This window comes from Callionymus lyra, chromosome 1 (genome assembly GCF_982586985.1).
Source record: "Callionymus lyra chromosome 1, fCalLyr1.hap1.1, whole genome shotgun sequence".
In the NCBI taxonomy this organism is placed as follows: Eukaryota; Metazoa; Chordata; class Actinopteri; order Syngnathiformes; family Callionymidae; genus Callionymus; species Callionymus lyra.
The window spans coordinates 8878806-8895942 of record NC_141818.1 but is presented as its reverse complement, the minus strand read 5'-3'; the positions used below and the strand labels follow the sequence as shown (position 1 = coordinate 8895942).

At 37.2% G+C, this 17137-nt stretch overlaps 1 protein-coding gene across 3 annotated transcripts in view; it reads left to right on the top strand.

Annotated features, from left to right (window-relative positions):
- pdlim5a (PDZ and LIM domain 5a) overlaps positions 1–17137 on the top strand; it is a 42592-nt gene that overhangs the window by 18867 nt on the left and 6588 nt on the right. The window contains exons 4-11 of one of the 3 annotated variants that reach the window (XM_087791886.1): positions 1073–1112; positions 4817–4845; positions 5461–5481; positions 5584–5601; positions 6566–6738; positions 6813–6846; positions 14845–14927; positions 16927–17128. In XM_087791886.1, the coding sequence (XP_087648012.1) occupies positions 1073–1112; positions 4817–4845; positions 5461–5481; positions 5584–5601; positions 6566–6738; positions 6813–6846; positions 14845–14927; positions 16927–17128 (600 nt within the window). Of the gene's footprint in view, positions 1–1072; positions 1113–2881; positions 3286–4816; positions 4846–5460; positions 5482–5583; positions 5602–6565; positions 6739–6812; positions 6847–8312; positions 9059–14844; positions 14928–16926; positions 17129–17137 lie in introns of those variants that run through there. The other 2 variants (XM_087791894.1, XM_087791878.1) reach the window with 2 other exon arrangements.

Below are 17137 nucleotides of genomic sequence, written 5' to 3'. Positions count from 1 at the left end.
TGGAGTTGTGTTGGCAACGACTTTGGATTCCTTAATGTGATGTTCATGTGATGCGACTCCTCAAATTAAGGCTCTCCCAAGAACAAGGGGGTTCATGTGTTGTTTCCCAACATTATCTGGTGTGTGCGTGATGGTAAAAGAAGAGCCCGGAGGTAGAGGTTGGTACTACAAGGCAGCTGAAGCTTTGAACGCCTTTAAGAGTTCTGGTTTAAATTTATAGACGTGAAGGACATGAGATCTCCCTGCGGACCCTTTCGAGAAGGTCTGCTCTGATAGGAATGCCGGGCCGCTGACAGTTTTGTCTTCTGTTACTTCACAGCTTATATAACTGCTACCTTCTGATAACTGCTGTGTTTTTGCAGCATATCGGGTTCCATACATTAAGATGCATAGACTGCTTAACGAAAACTGTCAGCTTAACTAACTATTTTAGCGCAATAGAAATTATATCAATATTAATTTAATTTATATTAATATTTAAACAATACATCATATATCCAATGTCATGCATCATTATAATCCCACAGCAAATTCAAAAAAGGAACTCCAGGTATCTTAGGAATTTGTAACATGACATCCAGTTATCTTAACTCATTTAGTAACTGGGTCAGTTGGGAAAGGTTTCAGGTGATCCCAGTGAAATGAAAAAGATGATACTCGGGGATAGGTATGTTCCTCAATTGACCTTTTGAAGGCGCACGTGTGTCCAAGTGTACAAAAGAGCAGCAGTATCAGGTGGATGAAGGCTTTTCGTAGACTCAAAACAGCTGCTTAAAAAAAGCACATCTACATTTAGTCCAAAACGTTTGAGCTCGAGTGGCTCGTATTTCACAAGTTTCAAACCGTAAACAACCAAACCTTTTGGATTCTGCTGCAGCTTGTGATGGAATTACGGGTGTTTTTAGGGAGATCAGGTTTAAAAAAACACGATAATTTAGAGGTCTGTTTTGAGGAGTTTTGACTAGAGCCATAAATATCAGTCCCTAGAAGAATTTTTTTAATCGCTTTTAAGGATACAAATTTGGGGAGTGCAATTTAATTAAATAATAATACCATTTATGTGTCTTTTCAGGGTCTCCAGCGCCCCGAAACCACCTCCTGTAGCACCAAAGGTAAAGTATCATTCCTCAAAATAACCGGGTTAATGGTTCATTTTTACACTGACGGCAACAAGAGATTATAAATAAGACTCAACATTTTCCTATTTGTTTTGAGGATAATTTTTTAGGGTGAGTATTGGCAATATCAATACGATACGTATCACTATACAGGGGCAAGGATATGATATATTGTGATACTTGCATTTGTAGTATTGTTCCAGTACTTTACTCTGCTGTTGTAGAATTTAAAGAACAAATGACTCTTGACGAAGTCGTAACTGCTTTCATTTGTTTTGAAACCAAATTATGTCCAAACATCAGCTTAAAAAGCTGCTGGAGTCGACTGTATCCTCTCGTCCTCAGTCTTCGCTGAGATCTGTGTGAATGGCTGTCATATAGCGCCTTTCTAGAACAGGGTCACAAAGCGCTTTAAATAGACATAATTATTATTATTATTATTATTATTATTATTATTATTATCTCCCAGGATTTTATTGTTGCTTTAGATGCAGAGTACTAATGACTGCTGCCATCCAGTGGCCGAAAGTTTAATTGCGACAAATGGCATGTATATTTTTGTATTAGTTGTGATTAATAATGATTTTACTTTATACCCACTTTATTGGAATTTTAATCATAAATAACTGTAATAAAATGTGATTTAAAAGACAAAAAGTACTGAATGAATGAATCAATTAATTGATACGGCACAATAGGGGTGTAAGTAAATATCGATATATGGCAAATTTTATTTCACTTTAGTTTATCATTTTTATATTCGTCTGAGAAGAGCATCTGCTGCCATTAAACTGAAGATGAACCTAATGGGTCTTGGCTTCTGCGTTCTTATAGTAATAATTATTTCACTAGTGTGGATGCGTTAAGTGCTTAGAAAGTCTCTAAGAACATTTCTCTGTCACAAGAATAGAATGGAATAGAAAACGTTTATTCATCCCCAGAGGGGAAACACACTTTTACAACAGCAGCAGCAGGACAATGAGAATAAAGTGCATGGAAAAAAAGAAATAATAAAATAAAATAAAATAAAATAAAATAAAATAAAATAAATTAAAAAAAATAAAATTAAATAAAATTAAATTAAATAAAATTAAATTAAATTAAATTAAATTAAATTAAATTAAATTAAATTAAATTAAATTAAAATGAGATAAAAAAAACAAAAAAACAACAGAGCTACAGTGGTTTAAAAGAATGCTTATCAACCTTTTATTTTATTTTACTACTTAACACTTATGAGACTTTAGTTCATGGTACATTACTGTTAAAATGACAAATAAAATACGGAAAAAATGGTATAAAAGATGGCCTTTAACCTCCTTAGACATCATCTTTTGGCCTTTTTTTAACCTTTGTTTTAAATGATGATACCACACGAAACAGTGTATGGTATAAAATTACTACTAAACGCTGCAAGTATTCTCCATCAATGTCGAAGTAACAAAAAGTCAAAACATGATTAAGGTTAAGAAAAGTAACAAGTCTCTGGAGGTTGTAAAACTAATTTTGAACGTCAGGTTTGTTGTGTTTGTTTCTGTTTTACCCCCCTGAGATGTTGTCACTAGATGCATGGAGTGTTTTTTTTTTTTTATCCATACTGATGCTTCCTCACCTTAAGATCGACTGAAGCAAACCTTCAGTCATTTACAGACGTATCTTTCAAACAAATTAAAAAATATGATTTGAGAAGCATCAGGATGGAGTTTGTTGTGCTGTGTTCTGATTTCAAAGTGTGCGTTTGTGTATTTGCATGCTCTCGGTAGGTGGACAGATCAGACGTTATTAAACCAGTGGCCCTCACGCACCCCCCACCCTCTCCACCCATGTCCCACCATAACTCGTCCAGTTCTCCCACCGTCCCCACCAACAAGACCTTTAGATCCTTCCACTCATACGGCTCTCCGTCATTACAACCGTCGTTCGCCACCTGCATCCCGTCCCCTTTGTCGGCTTTTACGCCCGCCTCCCCCCACGTCAGTCCGCCTCCGCCACCTCCTCCCCCCCCGGCCCTCTCCACCTCGCCGCCCGGCCTCCTGCCGCCTCACCCCTCCGTGTACAACACTCCCATCAACCTGTACTCCACTGAAAACGCTTGCGAGGTGGCCATGGGACAGAGGCGGGGTCTCCTGGAGAGTCAGGGCGAAGCCTTGCCAGTGCAGTTTAATGGGTGAGTGCGGGTCTCAGGAGACTTTTCCTCTAAAGAAGGGCCGTCAAACTAAATAAGGGCCCAAATCTTTCAAGGTCGCAGGCAGAACCAAATAAATATTTTCACAACATTTATTTTAAACTCGATGCACATGAGGTGCCACCATTAACTTTCTCAGTAACGATGACCTGAACAGATCCCATAATGCTTTGCCGCCCAGCCAACCAATCCCAGATGGTGATCACCGTTGACACGGCAACAGATGTAGAATTTAAATACCGTATTCTAGCGACGAATCAGCCGTCACTAAATAGTGTGTGCAGTAATTGGTTCCTCCCACTAAGTTATGGGTTATTTTTATTTTTGTTATTATTTATCTTCTGTATAAAAGTTACCATTGAAAATCCTTTATCGTAAACACTGCCGTTATCTTCAAAATTAACATGAATCTACATTGATTTTGAGCCAACCATCTAGCGGAACACATGAATTGACTCATAGGGACGAGACTGGGTTTAACATCCTAAGCGTGGCAAATTTAAAGAGCTTGACTAAAAATTTTAATTTTTAAAAGTAATGTCAAGTTTATCCGTGTGAGTCCGAACACTGCCACGGTGCCTTATGCTTTATTTCCAGAGCTTCTCTTCGCTGTCCAGTTGCATAGTGAGGATGACTCTGTGATGATGCTGTAGATATATATATATATATATATATATATATAAAACCTGTCAGGGTAACTAAAGCTGCGTGACATTCTCTTCACTGCAGAGGCAACGGAGAGTCTTTGAACCCTGGATGAAGGAAGCTTTAACTTCAGCTTTGTGCTGTTCTTATGGACTAGCACCTTCTCAAGATGCTCTACATTTGAAGGACTTATTATTATAAAAGCCATTTATTACCAAATAATAAATCATCTATGTCAGGACGAGGCAAATGAGTTTCCCAAGGGGCCACATTATAAACCGTGACTTATATTTGGGTATGTCAGAAGATAGTTGGGAAAAAGCCTGAATAAGATGGAAAACTAAACAAAAAAATCTATATAAATGTAAGGCTTATAATATCAACCCCTTAAATTATATATTTTGTTCATTTTGAGGGAAGATAAATTAGATAAGATAATACATTTGACTTATAATTACTTTTACTAGCTAAAGATTTTGATGTGAGTGTAAAAATAATAATGGAAGAAAAGAAAATGGACGATAAGTTTGATGTCGAAAACATCAGTACTTTTTTCGTTTTTTATGTAATGATATCCGTGTCAATATCCTGAAAACTCCACATTGCGAGCCATACTTCGCTTACTTAGCGAGGCGTCATAAAACAGGATTTTTGGATGCACCTGAAAACTTTTACTAAAGCAGAATTTACAGTCAAATAGTGCTTTAAATGATCTCTCATCTCCATCTCTTGTTGAAAACACATCTCTGCACGTCTCCTCCTGCACGATGTTAGCATGCTGTGAATATATAGCACGTGCTCGACCATAACAGTCTGCAGCAGAATCGTATTTAAAGTCTGTTTTCTCTCCTTCTATCCTTCTTCGCAGACGACAGCCGGTCCTCCTCGGCTCACAAAGTTAGTCCATGAAGCATGTTACCGCAATTGATTTCCACAAGCTTTACTTAACCAGGGATTTTTTTTATTTTTATTGACTAATCACACATATTGATCCGTGTGGAGCACTCTGCTCATTCTCTCTGGCAACACTCGCCCATGATACAATCATTTCCACTGTAAGCGTGGGCTCTCATGAAGCTGTCAACACCCCCGCACACACATAGCTGCTGCTGCCACCAGGACGTGTGGAGGGACACACATAAATCAGGCCATTCAATCGGCGAGGTGAGAGAATGGAGGATGTATTTATAGATGCCAGAGTATATATTGCCTCTGTGTGTACAGTTGTGTATCACTTTCTGATTTATTGGAGGCTAATTGGTGAGAGGTTGTCGTCAATCTCTTGCTGAGGAAAACACACACGTTTTCACATGGAGTTTTAGTCTAATTTAACTGTCAAATACGAAACTCCAATTTTTTTTTTTTACAAGTTGAGGGCAGCGTTCACTCACAAAATAGTTCAATGGCGCCATCTGGTGGCCCATCTACTTGTATGCATGCGCGTGGAGACTGTCACTTCTCTTTTTTCTGATGTTGGATTCTCATTTTCTTCTTTTTCTCTCTATCCTGAAGTGGCCCTCCAACTGTTCTGAAGTAAGTTATATCGCTTTTGTTTCTTTGAATGATGCCAGTATTTGATTCTTGTCCTTTTTTTTTCCTCCTCGTTCTCTATTTCTATTCACTCAAATTCAAAAGAAAACCTCCACCACCAAGGTATCAGGGTCACATCCTGACAAGAAGCTACTTTAAAATAAACTGTGTGCTGTGTAGAAACATCGTGAACCACTTAACAAATGCATTTTAACACTTTGTTTATCTTTATTTAATTCTTTCTTGACTGGCTGTATCTTTTTCTAATTGCATTTTTTAAAACAATATTGTTATTGCAATTCAGTATAACACTTTTTGTTTTAATACTTTGCAAGTAATTGTATCGTATGACCATCACAACAATGGATATTATCGACATATAACCTGTTTGCCATTCCTGCATATTATGATGAAACAATATGAATTGATTGATTCTTGAATACATTGAATAAAAAAATCTTTATTTTACTTTTGAATGATACAAAAAAAACCTTGACATATGACATAACTCAGTGACATTGTAAATACAAATAGTAGCAAATTAGAGGGATCAAATCTAGATAAAATTAATGAAGAAAAGGGTTTTAATAAATGAAATATGTTAACATATTTATTGCACTTTTAATAGCAACTAAAAAAGGCACAGACGGACATAATTCTATTCATGATTTGGATTTGAAATGAAAGAAAACATTCAGCCCTGCTTTCTTGTCATAACAAGAGCTTGTTATTAAACTCAGACCGAACAGAATGAAAGGTTACGCAGATTTTCCCGTGGCCTCCACCCGCCGTGTGTATTTAAATGTTTGACTAAGCCAAGACAACATAATGGAGAGTTGGTTATTTTTAGTTGTTTTTTCTACAGCTAAACAAGGATTAAAATCTTGCATGAGGCTTAAGCAGCAATAAATCATGTTTGAGTTGAGATTTAAAAAGAAAGTCCTTACATCTGTTAAGTGTGGTGCCTCGACACAGCATGCCGCTTCTGATCGACTACATTTAGTGACTTATTCTGGGTCATAAGATTTAAAAACGCCCTTGAAACCTTGTTTTTTAAAACCTTTTGTTCAATTTTCTCACATCACAGTGTGCCCAGGAGACACGTCGTGGAGACGGACATTCACTTCTACCATGTGCCCACTCATGCTGACGCCAGCAGAAAGCGCATCATGGAGGACACGGAGGACTGGCGCCCACGCTCAGGAACCACCCAGTCCAGGTCTTTCAGGATCCTGGCTCAGATCACCGGCACCGAGCGTGGTATGTGCCGAATCCGAACATGAATAATTCAATTTCTAATACATCAAAATAATGTTTTTTTCAATTGGTTTTAGCTCAAGAAGAAGCTGAGAAAGCAAAGAAAACAAAGTAAGTCTGTAACAATTAACACCAATGTTGCTGTGTGTGTGAAGCTTTGATGGAAACCTAACATGAGATTTTGTCTGGACACACACACTTTGTGGTGGTTGTGGTGCCCGGTTTGCATCTTGGTCACAGTGTCTCTGTGGTGTCGCTGGTTGTGAAACCATATACAGTGTTGTTTGCGATCATGGCTGGTCTGTGGTTTTATCCTCGCCTGTGATTGGTTCCCTTCGATGTGCAGTGTTGATGTGTGCGGAGACACAAGTCGGCAGCATGTGTGTGTACATAAATTTAGCCATGTTGTTTGACTTCAACATGACTCCTTTCCTCGACTATTCATTCATCTCCTCGCTAATCCCTTCATTACAAGGAAGTAAAAATTTACCTCAAAATAACTGTGGCTGACACTATTTTTAACTAGCTAAGCTAGCTTGTAAACCATTCAGTTTAAAATGTCTTTCGCTTTAGAATACAGTTGGAAAGAATAGAACCTGTCTAACCACTAGACAAAGCTATTTGTTAATGTGGGAACATGCCTGCCTGCTTAAAAACATACTTTAATATCCCTAACACATTTCTTTATAATGAAAATGTATTGTTAATGTGTTACTTTTAAGTGTCACTTTCCAGATGTGTAGAGATTGTCTTAGTTGAAAATAAATTAAAAGTAGTTTTATATTTACAATGACATTTATTATGTAATTCACTATACTACAAAACATACTTTTGATTATTTTAAATACATTTTGAACCATTTTTATAAGCTCATAAGTATATGCCGCTTAACTAGTAAAATAAATAGTGAGACATGTCAAACACAATAACACAACGGCCCAAAATCTAGTCCAGCTTAAATATTTATTTACCAAACAGGACGTCTGGTTTTTCACATCGTCTTTTCATTTGTTGAGGCTCAGTTTTTACTTATAATCTGTGTTTTTTCTCCTTCACTAAACAAATTCCAGTTTGTCTTGTATTGATGACATCTATAATGTCATGACCCCTTATCTATTTTAAAATACTGGTATATTTATAGGTCAACATATCAACATAACCATTAATCTAAATTGATTTTATCTCCAGAAAAACAAAGTTTTCAGGGACTACAGAAAAGTGCTCATTAAATTAAAAATCCCAGACATCTGTGGGTAACTAAAAAGCACATACAAGCTGTTTTCTCTGTCCGTTGTCATCTGACTGCTGCTTCCTGTCATTATTTCATCACACGAAACTCATTGCTTCTCATTATAATCACGATCATTATTTCTTCCTCCCTCCTTCATTTTCTCCTCTAATTCATCCACTTCCATGCCGATAACATCCCGCTCTTCCTGGCGGTCATAATAACGGCTTGAGTGATGTCAGCCAGCATGTCGTGACTCCGTTCAGTCCTTCTCCTAAAATCTCTTCTCCTTCTTCCCCTTCTTCTTCTTCTTCTTCTCCTTCTTCTTCCACTGGTGCTGGAACGACAGAGTAAACAAGACCAGCGCTCTGCTGGTGATCGGCCCCAAGTATGGCGAGCTGAGAGACTGGCATCACGGGGTGTCTGCTCGCACACTCAACGTCCAGTAGAGATTCTCCGTGTGTGTCCGTGTTGACGAGTGCAACATGTCAGTTGATGTGTGTGCGTTTTTTGTTTTGTTTTGTTTTTGCCTCTTGTGTTGAGGGGGGTTTTGGAAAAAGAAGGTTTTGAAAAAAAGGCCCTGCAAGTGAAAAAAAGCATTTAAAGTAAGAGACATATTTTCTCTCCTCTTTCTTCTCTGTCACAAACAAATACTCTTTCACACAGAAAATCTATATTTGACTTGATGTGTCTTTATCCGTAGAGCTTTTCATCACCGTGAGTGGTGACTCATCTGTGTAGTTCAAAGGTCGTGGCATCAAAAAATAAGCCGTAATGAAGTGTGATTGAAGCGGTCGTCTTTGGATGTGAAGCTGCTGGAAAATATAACCATGTGTTGCTGAGATTTCTCTTCGGTGTGTTTTTGTGTTTCGACTTCAGACTGAGCAGAACAATAGAAAAAGGGGATATTGTACAAAACAATCATTATTAAGGGTTAAATGTAAATTATTTTTTGTTTATGTCAATCAAACGTTTACTTTTCAAGGAATATTCACCCGTTTTTTTGTGTGGCAATGTAGAGATAAAGGCGTATTTGTGTGGCCCATTATTTACCTCTTGAATTTAATATTGTTGCTAATAAAGTGACTGAATTTATTCTTGCTTTTTTTTCCACCTCTCTTTGTCTCTTTCTATTTTCCCTGGTTTATCGTTAAATGTCTTCGTAGTTCATGCCAATAACATGCATGGATTTAGGTCTTGGTGCATGTTCTTGAATTAAAATTGGGTCGTACGTTTGACCAAGGTTACACCAAAAATTAAGTATGTGTTAAAGGGCTGTACGTGGTTTACACCAAAAAGGTTATAAGATTTATTAAAAAAGTGTTCGCAAACATCAATTTCTTCTTATCATAAATCAGCTGCCATGTGCAAATACTTCTTATCCCTGTTGTTTTTCTTACAAACAAGTGATTTATTTGACCAGCAAACTTCTACTACAAACAAAAGGTGAACTCCCATGATGCCTGTCTACACACTTTATTTATAGACAGCTTAAGGGTCACAACAATACTGTATTCAAATTCTACATCCATGTTGCCATGTCACAAGTGATCGACAGCTGTGATTGGTTGGCTGGGCGGCAAAGCATTATGGGAGCTGTTCAGGTAACCTATACTGAGAGGGTTGGTTAGAGGGACATTACAGCATATGTGACTTCAAATAAATGTTGTTGATTTAATTGTAATTACTTAATTGTAATTAATAACAATTTCATGTTATCATAGTTAGTTTTTTTTATTAAGGTTTTCGAGTGTGTATAAACTGTGTAAGAATGTGGAAAATGTAAATGACAGTTTGGTAAATGTTTGAAAAGAGACCAAAGATGAATTATAAGGCCTCAGTTTAATAGTGAAAAATTATACAGTTCAGGCTTTTCCTTGATTTTCTGGAACTCCTGTTGTGTTATCAGTTTTATCTTGATCTTTAAAGTATGTACTTTATTGAATATTGTTTTGATTGTTTAAGTGCTTTGTGACCCTGGTCTGGAAAAGCGCTATACAAATAAAAATTACTTACTTACAATTACTACTTCAGAAAAGAGCCCATATAATTAACATTATGAAGTTTCCTTACTTTTCGCATCTACTTCAAGACATTTCAAAAGGTGGTTATAGCTAAATACATTCCAGGTTGTAATAATGTATGAATATGTATAATAATAATTTGTCTGCATGCTTTCGTCTCGTCTCGACAGCTTCGTACAATCACCGCTAGAGGGCAGCAAATAACTAGTCATTTATTTTCAATATTTGTGTTAAGAAAGTATTGCATGTTTTTGATTGGATGTATTCCAAACCAGAAACAATTGGCTTCAACATCTAAAACTATATATTTTTTCAAGGATTTAGCTTTTGTTTTTCGAATAATTGAATTAATTGAATAATCACATCATAATGATCCGATTTTTTCCCCACATATAGCACATATTTGCTATATTACTTTTAATAATTACGTGTTTATCTGAATTCAATCTATTTTTTAACCTTTTTAATTCAATATAAGATGTTGGTTAAAGTCAAACATTCAATATTCTGACCTGGCGCTTCCACATATACTTTGTTGAATTGTTGTACCTCCAGATTTATTAACCGAGTCACATTTGATTGACGCTAATACATTTCAGCTGCCCCTCCCGGAGGCCCGTGAACTACGAGGGGTATCAATTGACCCCCGAGTCAGAAAGCAAAATAAGCAGCCATATATATCACGTACAATATTTCACAGATTGTTTAAAAATGAACCCACTTCTCTCAAATAAACACGGCGGCTACCGAACACGTCTCTCGTGGAAAACCCTCGTCTGTCCGAGCCAAACGACACAACGCGTCTCCGTGGAGACACCAAAATACAACACTCGTGCGAAACAACCTGGCAGCGTCTCAAAGAAGACCATCACCAGGCCACTGCCTCCAAATATAAACATTACTCTATAAATGGCCGTCTTTGTTTCATTGGGCGTTTCATTGTGTGAATTGAAATCGATCCCGAAAAAAAAAAACATGGCGCCGCGTCCGAGACCATCTGTTGAGTAGCAGTCGGTGATATTAAACACATTTGCCGGCGTTTAAGCCAACATATTTACGAGGTACCTTACATAACTTCTGCTCGTAGCACAAAACAAAAGCGGTCCGTACACAAATGGAAGCAGCTGGTGGTGACAATCTGTTGTCATTTTGCCTCATTATCTTTTATGGCCAGCAGACAAAAGTCTCGTAAAAATAAAACGATAAGATAAAAAAAGGTAGAAAGAAGATGTAGAAAGTCACCACCGTTGAAAAGCTGCTTGTGTTCAGATGTTTTTCTTCTTCAGGGCAAATCAAGATATCAGAAGATCACATTCATCAGTTTTTCCGGTAATTATGGGTAATAGTTTGAGCCTCGTACTTCCTCCTCGACCGTCACCTGTTGTTCTGCTAATGATTTAATGTGGACGGATGATCTTCGCTGGCTAATGGTTTGAACTGATGACAGAGAAGATCAGCAGTTTAGTGTCGCGTCAGGAATGAAGAATCGTCTCGGAAAACATTGATTGAAACCAGATTAAATTAGAAATGATCAAATAAATATACAGAAGATTTTTAAACAACATTAGAAAAGAAAAACAAAAGTATGAGTAAATAAAAAAAGGTATTAAGGTAAAGGTTATAGTTTGGTTTGAATTAGGGTTTTGGTAAGGGCTACAGGTAGGTTGGAGAAACTAGTAGTTTGAGGTTCAGGTTAGGGTTAAGGTAGGAATCAGGGGTAAGGTTAGATGAAGTTAGAATTAGGTTTAGGGTTAGAGGTAGAGTTTTGGTTAGAGTGGGAGTCAGGGTAAGAGTTAGGGTTGAGGTATATTTGTAGTTGGGGTTGTTGTAGAGGTAGAGGTAGTGGTAGTGGTAGAGTTAGAGATATAATTAGTGAAAGTGGCAGTGGTAGAGTTAGAGTTAGTGGTAGAGTTAGATGTAGTGGTAGTGGTAAAGGTAGAGTTAGTGGTAGTGGTAGTGGTAGTGGTAGAGTTAGAGTTAGAGGTAGGGTAAGTGCTTGTGGTAGAGTTAGAGGTAGAGTTAGTGGTAGAGGTAGTGGTAAAGGTAGAGTTAGAGTTAGAGGTAGAGTTAGTGGTAGAGTTAGAGTTAGAGGTAGGGTAAGTGCTTGTGGTAGAGTTAGAGGTAGAGTTAGTGGTAGTGGTAGTGGTAGAGGTAGTGGTAAAGGTAGAGTTAGAGGTAGAGGTAGAGGTAGAGGTAGAGTTAGTGGTAGTGGTAGTGGTAGTGGTAGTGGTAGAGTTAGAGGTAGTGGTAGAGTTAGAGTTAGAGGTAGAGATAGAATTAGTGGCAGTGGTAGAGTTAGAGTTAGTTGTAGTTGTAGTTGTAGAGTTAGTGTTAGTTGTAGAGGTAGAGTTAGTTAGAGGTAGACTCAGAGGTAGACTCAGAGGTAGAGTTAAAGATAGAGTTAAAGATAGAGTTAGTGGTAGAGGTAGTTGTAAAAGTTGTGGTAGTGGTAGAGGTAGCGGTAGAGTTAGTGGTAGTTGTAGAGGAAGCGATAGAGGTAGAGGTAGAGTTAGTGGTAGCGTTAGAGATAAGGTTAGAGATAAAGGTAGAGGTTGAGTTAGTGGCTTAGGAAGAGTTAGAGATGAGGTTGATGGTAGAGTGAGAGGTAGAGTTAGAGGGGTTGGAGTTAGGGTTGAGGTAAAAGAGGTTATGTAATAATCAGCAACCTTGGAAATAACTCCTGATAAAATAATAATAAATCTTTGGAGTTGATTATGGTGTGACCTGGTTCTGATTTACCATTGGGATTCACAAATACTTTTATAGAATATGTCGCAATCCATCAACTTTTCTCCTCACTACTACTGTTTTGTGATTTCCTGACCACCTATTATCCCTTTAATTTGATTTCATGGACCATCTTATCAAACTAATGCTGTCAATTATATTCCAAACTCTTATCAAATATATCAGATTCCTGTGGTGGTGTTTTGTATTCTCTCTGCTTTTTAACTTCATTTCATTCAAAATGAATATTTATAAATTCAGCATGACGGCACCGTTCTGCTTCTGAGGTAGATTATGGTCCCGAAAATATAAATCCTTTTCAAATTAATTTCCTTTTCACATACTTGGGAGAACTGCCAAAACAATTTGGATGAAGTATTTTTCTCATCCAAGATACATCAGATTTGCACCAGAGCAGGTTATTAAAATTCATTTTCGACCGACTTGAGGTGGCCATCGTGCATCTGCCGAGCTGATAATGAGAACGAAGAGATAAGGTTTGCAGTCTGGCAGGCTCCTGTCCACCAGAGCACTTAGATTAGAAGTGAACCAGCAACCCTGCTTAGCAGGAATCGATGCTTATGCAACCGCGTGGGTGCATTCATCACAACATGTGACGATTAAAATAAACATTTATTTGGAGCCACTCTGTCGAACTCCAATGGAAGAATATCAGTGCCATCGGGATATTGAATAGTTGAATTTGACTTTTTTTAAATGTACTTTTAAGAAAATTAATGAATTGAAAAAAAGGTAAACTTGACTTAAACAAATTACTTGAATATTTTCGAAATTAATTAATCTCTTTTTCCACATAGTTTGATATTATAATTCCAAAAATTCCAAAATAAATCTTCTATATTCTAGTGTTTTTATTCTTAGCCTTTTAAATTCAATGATTGGCGCATTGTCAGGTATAACCTTTTTTTTTAACATTTAACATTAAGGGTAAGGCTAGGAATTAAAACATGTAGAATTTAGAAATAGTATCTTTGAATTTTTACACTTGGAATATTAATCTCTGTGTTTAAAAATGTAATTTTGAAAATACTCGATTTCTAAAAAAATTAAATTATTTAAAAAAAAGTAACCCTTCATAACATGAATTACTGATTATAATTATTTAATAAAAACTATTTAAACCATTCAATATAAAAAAATGTTGTATTTATTAATTATTAAAAAAAAAGAATAGTTTAATGCATAAAGAAAACAAGCATTTCAATAAAGAAACTAAAAGTTATTCAACCATTCAATATTACGATGGCACTGATACACCTCCATAAATCGCTGCTTCCAAAATCGATGGTTAAACGAGTCGTTGGCAGAAAAGTCACATCTCGCACCGATAGGTGTGTCTCCGTCGTGGAACTCTCTGAAGCATTCTTCCGTTCTCACTACACTTGGCCGACGTCCACCTTCTTTTTTCCACGTCTTTGTAACCATGAGCGCAGTTGCCACAACACTTGAGACGTGAGAACAACTGTCGGCGTGCCACAAACAAACATTATTCGATCCCGCTCTAAGAATACTTCATTCTGTTGCCATTAAAAAACACATTCCAGACGTGAATGTTGATGCTTTTCAAGAACAGTTTGACCCGAGGGAAGATGTGCGGCCACGACTTTTTATCAGACCTTGAGATAACCGCCGACATATCGACTCCTCCAGCTGCAGCTTCTTCAAACGTATGTGAGGATTGTGTGTCACCACCGGCGTTTATATTTCCCTTCTATCTCGCGTATCTCCTGGTGTGTATACATCTTCTGCAGCTCTGGTCTGCACCGGCAGGTTCTGCTCTGGCTGCGACTCAAGTCTGACTTTGGGGTTCGGTAGACTCCTCGTCTGTGCTCTGTCAGCGGCTCGCTGGCCTGGATTATGTTTTGCTGTACAGTGACACTGTTTTCCTTTTGAAGTTACGCTCGTCCTTCGCCTGCCGAGGCAAACTATGCGTCCTGTGGTGTTTCAGCGCTTTTTTGTTTGAGCCCAGGACGACGGTTCGAAATCACAACACCGTAAATCACCAGAACCTCGTTCCTTATTGACACTGAGAGTGTGGTGTTTATATGTTCACTGTTTATTTCATAGAATATGAATTGACAGAAAACATGTTTCTCTTTTTTGACGCAGTGACGAGGGGGAGGAGTCAGAACCCGACAGCCACGATTCTGCAGTCGTCAAGACCATGGTCAAGGGATCCGCAAACACACAAAGTAAACTCTTTTTTAATTTAAGTTATTTATTTTATTTAAGTAATTTACATAGGCTGCAAGAACAATATTGATACACTCAAATAGTGCCATATTTCTTTTTACGATAGCGTATAGATATTTAACAGTACTATTAACTATTAACTTGCAAATATTATCTTTATTTTTATTGTATTATCCTCTCTTCTCTTAGTATAGTAATACATCGTAATACATCGTATCGCTGCCCCAGATTCCGTCCGATACACACCCCTAAGATTTTTACATTTTATTTCTTACTTTCAATGTATAATAATAATAATATTAATAGGGAGTTGGAGTCTCCCCCAGCTACCATTATTACATTAAAAGACTAAACAAAAAAACAAATTAAAGAACTAAAAGTGCACTGAAAACGGCACATACCTCCCCCAAGGAGCTAATTTAGAATAATAAAACAATAATGCTAAATATTGTGGTATTTCTTGTCACAATAGCATATCAATATTCAACAGCACTGTATAGATTCTTTAAATTAGCTATTAATGTGCAAATGTTCTATTAGTTTTCATTGTATTGATCTTCTCTTCTCTCAGTATAGTAATACATTGCAATACATCGTATCTTTGTCCATGTATCGTAATTGCCAGATTCCTGCCGAAACACAAGCCAAAATTTGACTTTACTTTTTATATTTTGTTTTCATTTAAATTGATATAATATTAAGTGTTAATTGGGAGTTGGAGCATGTCCCAGCTACCATGGGTGACACCTACAATCATCAATAATCCTTTATATGTTTTCTAGAAAAAGAGAATGTACTTGACTGATTCTCTGGATCACTGTTTGTTTTTTTATGTTTATGTTTAAAATGTTTTCTATCATCAATAAAATAAAAGTTACACTCAGTACAGTCTTAAAACATAAATAAGTAGCTGATCAGAATCTGATTTACCTTTTACTGTATTGCCATTGTTAGTGAAGGGCTCCACCATTTTCTTCGGTACAGAAGTGCAAACATCAAAATTAAATCTTAAACATGAATGAAAATAAAATTTAACTCTTTAAATAGTGCAGAAATTTTCTTCAAACCAAAGGAAATACGGACAATCAATTACAAGCTTAATACAAGGAATGATTTTTCATTGATTTTTCACATTAATTTTTTTATCCATTTAATTGAAATGGAAGTGTAGTAAAACACTTTCTACAATGTGTATGACAATTTAGAAATATAAAATAACTTTTAATGTGCTACTTTGCTTACCAAAAGCGTCCCAAAACAAAAAAAAAATGTAATCAGGAATTACCCTTTAATTAATTATAACAATAATAAATACTGCAAAAAAAATTGTTCTTAGTAAGTAAGGAAGTAAGTAATTTGTATTTATATAGCGCTTTTCCAGACCAGGGTCACAAAGCACTTAAACAATCAAAACAATACTCAATAAAGTTTATACTTTAAAGGTCAAGATAACACTGATAACACAACAGGAGTTCCAGAAAATCAAGGAAAAGCCTGAACAAATAAAAATGTCTTGAGATGTTTCTTGAAGGAGTCAGTAGATCATCAAACACAGAGAGAGAGGAAGATACAGGTGATTATTTAAAGTGAATGAAACATTTTTTTAGTGTATAAATAGTTATAAAAATATAGTTTTCCATTATAATTCCAACCTTGACATATTTTTTCTAATAATTTGGCTCCACTCTTAAACTGTCGTTTCTAAACATCCAGCCTGTGCTGGTGGTCTCAATGTTTTCAAACACGGATCATGGAAACGTGTCGTCCGGTGAGTTCAAGCTTCAGGATGATTGATGCGTCGAGTCCACGGTTGTGACTCCAGCAGTCAGTCGGCTGCAGACACCTGCTGGGTGAATAGACAGAGGCCAGAGGTCACGACAACTCATTTACCTGCACATGTGTGTTACCGTTTAAACTTCACTTCCATCGTCTCTTTTGTTCTTCTTCTTCCTCCTCACCACAGCTGTCGTTTTTTTATCCCCTCTCGACTCCCGACAGGTTTGGGCCCCCGGTCAGGTTCAATCGCCCCGTCTTTGAGCGTGAAGGGGAACGGGAATGCCGGCGTTCCGAGGGGTCCCGCACCGGCCAGACCTCTGCCTCAACCTCATCCCAAAGATCAAGACACCTTGGTCCAGATGGCGGAACACTACCCAGCTGGAACCCGCCCCCCCATGTGTGCCCACTGCAACCTGGTCATCAGGTGAGGAGG